The sequence below is a fragment of the Bidens hawaiensis genome, unplaced genomic scaffold, assembly GCF_021521415.1.
Source record: "Bidens hawaiensis isolate Kalapana, Puna unplaced genomic scaffold, B.hawaiensis_p1.1 tig00017344_1, whole genome shotgun sequence".
Taxonomy (NCBI): Eukaryota; Viridiplantae; Streptophyta; class Magnoliopsida; order Asterales; family Asteraceae; genus Bidens; species Bidens hawaiensis.
The window spans coordinates 496,239-503,284 of NW_027492623.1; the positions used below are offsets into that span (position 1 = coordinate 496,239).

The window sequence follows — 7,046 nt, forward strand, 5'->3', positions numbered from 1 at the left end:
CAGTGTGTGATAGGATATCCAAAACTCATGTCACGAATCCCAATCTCACGTGAGAGATAGATTTGAGAGGACTATTTTGAGAATGCAAAACTTTTTGGACTATTTTCAAAATCTCTCTTTTAAAAAGGACTATGTAGAGAATTTTCTCTATGAAGAATCATTAAAGTACAACTTGTATGTTTAGCCTCAAAACTTGTACAAGACTAGGCTTATAAATAATGAGCACAGGCCAATGGTTGCAGTTCCCCGCCCTCCTTTCACATTTTCTCCATCTTTTTTCTTTCTTTCTTTCTTTCTGTTTCATATATTTATCTGCTTCATACCCATGGAACACAAAAAGCAAGCAACAAGTTATTCGACTTCATCTTCATTCACAAATGAACTATTTGGATCAAAGGATCCATCAGCTTCATCTTCTTCTGGTCTTTTCAATTCCATTTTCCCTCCTCCTTCAAAGGTATGTGTTCTAATTTTCTTTTTAACTGCTTCGGCGCTGTGTTTTAGCCATAAAAGAGATTCCGCTTTTTAGTTTTTGTTTTTTCTGATTTGTATGGTGGCTGGTTGCAGAAATAGCCGATATATGTGAGTTTTGATTGAGAAATAAGAACGTATAGATATTATCTGGATCAGAATAAGTATTTGTAACAGATTAATGATGAACTTCTAATTGTTATCGAGAAATAAGCTTTAAGTTTGGTGATCGAATGTTTTGATGGTGTTATAAGTGAAAAATATTTAATTGATGACCCGGAAAATTAAGCTATGGCTATCGGTTGCTGATTTGTCTTGTTTTCAGTGTTTTCAAAACCGAACTGGAGCTATTTTATATTTTTTCTCATTCCAAAATCTCATTTTATAATTTTTTATTAAGATTTTATAGTTTATTAATATTACAAATGGTGACGGTCTCTTGGTCTAGCGGTGCGTGATGTTACATCCTCTTTAAAATAGTGCAAGTCCAAGTCCTACAAAATGAATAACAAGACTATCCATAAGTTCGGCTTTTAAAGAGGGAGGGTGTTTGATCAACACCAGCCTCATCCTGCTAGGCCTAAAATAATAATAAAAAACTATAAAAAATAATTTTACGTTGTGATCAATATGCAGTCAACTAACTCACCGTTGTTTTTAACAAATTCACCAATATGCATTCAACTAACTCACCGTTTTTTTTAACAAATTCACCATTAAACTATTATGTTGTGATTTAAATAATATTTTAATAAAAAATAAATAAAGACACGTGTATTTCTATGTGACTGATGGAGAGAAGATGACCCCACCCATCTAAAGTGAAAACCGTTAGTGGGCCGGCGCCCCCTTTGAGGACACTCTTTTTAAATCTCGAGACGCGGTGCTCTTGGGCGTAAACGGTCAACTTGACTAGGGGCGTCAGTCCATAATAGATACTCTAAATGAATTTTGGAAGGGTGTGTGTTTACTCTTAAAATGTTTGTTAACATTACATATATGAAAAACTAAAGTACTTTAATATTTTGTTTCTATAATACTTATATATTAAACTTTTAATAATTTATTTATAACCTTATCCCGAATTTTTAAGTTATTTCAACCAGTGGACCAGTATAATGTCTTATTCAACGAAAATTATGTCTGGCTATAAATATTGCGGTGGTTTTTGACATGTCTAAGAACTTTGACTTGATTGTTACCAATATCAACCTATTGTCATAACTAAAAGTTAAAAGTTAAAACCGGTAACCTTAATATAATTACTATTTTATGGACTTGTAATAAACCTAAATTATTGTTATCAGTAAATATTGATCCTTTTATATATAATACAAACCGAACTACATCTGGATAATGGGTAAGCGAGCAACAAGCTGCGCCGCTATCTCCTTTTGAATCGCAAAGCCTATTCTACTAAATATAAATCCTTGGTTCCTCGGGCTCTCCGAGTCACTGTGGACCACCTTCTGCACCCGCTCCAAGAAGCGAACCGCCTCGGGAGCTAGGGATCCAAAGGTGTTGAAGGCAAATGGAATCAAAATGTGCTGATTCTCCAAACACAATGTCTCATGCTTAGCAACCTTCCTAGACTCCGCTCTCAAAACCGCCTGTCCCGGTACGAAGCCACTGTCTCTCAGCCCCACCAACGGGGGCACCCCAGTGAGGTCAACACACGCATGCTTACCCCCTGCTCAGCCAAACACAAGAACATCCGCAGGACGCAGGGTAGATCTTCCCTCACGCGGATAAGTCAAAAAGTTAACAGGTGCCTCTTTCTTGGTTGAGATCCCGGCACGTCTAAGCACATCCCATAACACATCTCTAACCCAGTCATGACGATACTTGAATCCCGGCAATTCCTTACAGTGGAGGGCATGCTCACCGAATCTATCCAAACAAGCTTTTTTACAAATGGGGCATAATTCATTTGGAGGGAAAATGGGAATCATAAGCCGGTATTTAAGAATGGCTCTGTATTTAACTGCCGACATCCGTTGCCCAAGACCTTCAATGGGCACAACAGTCAAAAAATCCTGGGCATGAAGCCCCTTGAGACAAGCTAAAACTACCTTTTGTCTCGGGGTCATATCGAATCGCTCCTCCAAATCATGTACGTGTTTACCATAAAGAGCACTCGCCAAGGTTGTTGAGGTTTCTTGGGGGCGGTCTCCTTATCAGTAAAACTGCCTATATCAAGGTTCGGGAGAGTTGTTCCAATATTACCAAGTGCAAAAGAGTAGTCAGGATCTACCCCCGTAACACCAGCGTTTCGAGGACGAGGTCTTGCAATTTCCACGACTGAGACCTGGAAGCCACAAATGCATATGCGGAGACATCCTTAGCCGAGAAAATTCCTAAGCCTCCGCAACGCATAGGGAAGGAAGCCAACCTCCACTGGAGGTCCCCAAAATGCGGTCTTCCACACACAACAATATCTTCAATTGCCCCCGCATGCCCGTATCAAAGATGGACACAGCCTCTTTGACATGTTCAGGTTGACAGGTCCGGAGCCCAAACACTAACTTAGCAACCCCCATGCATGAGCGTAACAAAAGGAGCTCACTTTGGGGGTCCCTTAGATCCGGCAGGCGTTTCATAAGTTTAACCGCCCTCAAAACTCTTTTAGTTATCAGTACTATATTTATATTTATACGTATTCACTGTAAAAAAGTTTATTTACAATTTCGTTCTCATAATTTTATACTTATTTATGTCATGCATTTTACTGTGTATATATGTGTTGGTTTGTTTATGTACAGGTACATACAAGGGACCATATTCGCTCTGTAGAGACCGATAAGTGCTGTGATTCCTCAACCGAACAATGTTCAACCATACGTAAGACTTCAGTTTTCATTTTTGAGCTTGTACCAGAATTATTATTATTCTTTTATCTAGTTGAGTTGGGTTAACCGCTAATACTTATATTCAATTAACTTGCTAGTATTACAGAATAACCCAAATGGTTATAAGTTGTATTACAGAATAACCATATTATTAATCTTAAAATATATAAAATTTGAAATTTTGTAATCTATATGCATTCAGAAACTAATATGGATGCTTATCTATCAGATTTGAACGGTCTTACTATTATATTTTTTGAAAGACAAATTTCTTTTACTTACCGAAAAACTCTTCCTAATTAATCTCCCATTTTGTATTTTTGTCCATCTAGATTCTGTAAATAATGAAGACAGGAGTCGGAATCCTAAGACGGACACGAGCCGGTTTTATCAGCAGGAAACATCACAACCGTGTCATCTGAGCTCATCAATATACTATGGTGGCCAAGATGTTTACACGAATCCTCGTATTACCACCCCTGCACACTCAACAGTAAGTCATACCTTTTATAAGTTAAAAGTCTAAAATGCCCTTGCATTGCAACAAATAAAACCCTAGTGTCAAATATGGACAAATTGGTAATTTCCACCAGAAAGAGTTGTAGTTTTCATCAGTCACAAACACTAAAAAAACTGTATGCGATTTCAGCAGCAGCAGTACACCAAAGATGGAGAAGATGATGGGCGTGCTTCACGAGGAAACTGGTGGCAGGGTATGATCAATTTGTTACAATACATGCATGATAACAAAAAGTTGAAGGTTTTCAGTAACTTACGTACATTATTCTTATCCTGATTTTAGGATCACTCTATTACTAGGACCACACTACTACCTATATGTCGAAATGAAATCGGCGTTATTAGGTAAGTTTTGTTTCCAATGGTACGTTGTCATACACGCACCTTAACTATTTCTTTCGTTTATTTAGTTAATTTATAAGTATACATTCGTCATCTTCAGCCATCAGACACATTTCACTAGACTATCTGTGTTAGTCATAATCGTCATGAGACGGTTAAACAGTCACTAATACTGCTTTGTGTAGTAACCGTCTCAATATTTTTGAGACGGTTATGATTGACACAAATGGCATGGTGTTTGGGCACGAACTCACATTTCATAAACGAAGCAATGTTGATATTAGAATAAAAATATATTAAGACGTGGAACGTTTTTTTTCATTATTATTTTGATTCTTCATGACTAATTAATAAGTTATTTGGTCTAATCTTGTTATTTGCAGGTTATAGTGAAGAATTAAAAGCGTAGGTCCATAGGTTAAGGTGTAGCGTTTCTGTATATACATATATGATCAGTTTTATATAAGAACTAAATATTTAGTAAGGACCGTACGTACTGCGTTATTCTTGGTGGCTCATTTCAGATGCGCATACATTTGGAAAACATACATGAATGCATTTAAAGATGCATTACACGTTTGTGCATTCGAAATTCGTTGTCAATTTACGGTTGTTACTAAATGTTTAGTTTTTATTAAAATTGCTTATATATGTGCCTTAGGTGAATCAAGTGTAGAGTGTCAAAAATCAGTATGTATGTTTTGAATCCTGTCTCAGGAAGACTCACTCGGATATTAAGGGTAATTCCAAATATTATTAAAAATACATGGGAGCGTCTTAATCACGTTTAATAGGTTATTTATATAGTATGGATTTCAAACGAAAGGAATATAATAACTAAACAAAGGATGATAGAGAATGAATCTTTGTAGTGTTTGCTCAATTCATTTTACATCACTCTAAAAGAAAAAATCAACTAATAGTTGATTTTTTCTTAAAGTATGTTTGAGTATGCGTAGTGGACGCATGGATGACAAATTGGAAGAGTTTAGGACGAAATGGGTTTATAACCCCCCCCACCCACACCCACCCACACCCACCCGCCCTCCGCAATAAGGGGAGGGGGTGACATAGATTTGTGTCGGTGTATATATTGAAAATAATAATAAAATATTAAAAAGGGGGCGATACATGACGACAACATCAGTACACGCCTAAAATGAAAATCACTCATCTGCTGACGTGGCGGTATGTGTCGAAAATCCCACAGTTTGTAGCCCTCCATTACACATAGCCTTATGGGTAATACACATGCTTGCCTATGCATACTTGAATGTATAGAGCTAGGCGAGGTATGTGTATTTATGTATGCGGATATGGTTACATGTGCGTATTAGGTTTCGAGCAAGCTATGTTATATGTTCTTCTTGAATCTGAAATGGGCTACAAACTATCGTTATCATCATACATCCATCTCGCTATAGTTTAGATGTTACGCATTCGTTTTATCCCGACATGATGAGGTTGGGGACCGTAAAAACGCATCCTATCACCATCCCTAATTATTCTATACAAATTACTTTATCAGTCAAGAATAATTATAAAAACATCAATAGCTTATATATATTCGGAATTTTAAACTTATTGAAACTAACTGAAAATGATGTTCACGAAAAGTATGTGTGAATCTAAAAACGGACCCCACGGGTATGCCACTTTATTTTATTATCTTGTCTTCTATTACACTTAGAGACAAGCATCCTTAATTAAGTAAAGTTAAAGAAAATACTATATCTATAGGGCGAGTTAATTAGTGACCAGTGACCCGACAGTGATCTAAATTACCGTTAAAAAATATAAATCGTTAAAGAAAAAGAACTGTTCAAGAAAGTTGATATAAGTCAGTATATACACAATTATAAAAGTTAAGACAAACTTATCCTCTGGTATATTCATTCAAAATTTTAATTTATTATTATTATTTAAACAACCATTACATATAGAATGCTTAGATACTTCGTATGTGGTGACCCGATGACAAAAGACCACCGCCTGATGCAACCCAGCTGTACGGAGCCCTTAAGCGTATTTAAGTTATCTCTAGTTTCGGGGAAAACTCATTCGTCCGAAGGCCAATAGGTGGTAAAACCTAGATGCCCTCAAGATCAAACTAAAGATCACAAAGATTACATCTTACTTTATTGAGCCACCAATGTCCCCGTAAGTATTGTAAGTAGACATTGAACTTGAGTTTCCGTTAACCCACATTTGAAAGTACTCGAAATTTTATTAGTGAACAACAAAAGCTTTATTAAAAAGATCATTTGATCGACATAGCAAGAAGCTATACGGCCAAAAACAAGACAACTAGACAGCTACGACTGGATTTTGCGGGCAATACCAGTTATTGTTCACATTTCGATTCATATTCACATACCACAAATAAAAATAATTAATAATAGAATCAGAATTATTATCCCGTTCTTGGATATTCTAAAAGTCACCACATCACTAGGGATGGTAATGAAATCCGAATCCGATGGGAAAATTCGAAATATTTGAAACCGGTAATATCCGTCCCATTAGGGTTTGGGACTACTTTTGAAATTTTTTGTCGGTTTTGATTTGTAATATACTCTATTACCCGACCCGACTACCCGATTACATAAACACGTTTACCCGATTATATACCCGAGTAACCCAATATAATTTTATTTATCTATTTTTGTTATATATTAATGGCAAGTGTAGACTTTATAAAACTAACTTAATCGTGAACATCATGTATAATAAACTAATAAAGAAAATGAAAGTTAACATCTTATCAAACGTTTTGTTAATGATAACTAGGTAGATACCCGGCGTGTTGCGCCAGGTTGATGTTATTAATAGTCGTACAACTTATCAAAGCGTGTGGTGCAAATG

The 7,046-nt window shown here is 36.3% G+C and overlaps 1 protein-coding gene across 3 annotated transcripts; it reads left to right on the forward strand.

Annotated features, from left to right (window-relative positions):
- Positions 1-226: 226 nt before the first annotated feature.
- On the forward strand, positions 227-4,816 carry LOC143553632 (uncharacterized). 3 transcript variants are annotated; one of them, XM_077043581.1, is made up of 6 exons: positions 227-457; positions 3,234-3,312; positions 3,653-3,813; positions 3,976-4,033; positions 4,123-4,184; positions 4,565-4,816. In XM_077043581.1, the coding sequence occupies exons 1-5, from the start codon at positions 233-235 to the stop codon at positions 4,137-4,139; spliced, it is 540 nt and encodes a 179-aa protein (XP_076899696.1). In that variant the 5' UTR covers positions 227-232; the 3' UTR covers positions 4,140-4,184; positions 4,565-4,816. The 3 variants fall into 3 exon arrangements, with proteins under 3 accessions (XP_076899696.1, XP_076899695.1, XP_076899694.1); XM_077043580.1 differs by having other exon boundaries at positions 229-457; positions 3,973-4,033; XM_077043579.1 differs by having other exon boundaries at positions 238-457; positions 3,970-4,033; positions 4,565-4,813.
- Positions 4,817-7,046: the final 2,230 nt, after the last annotated feature.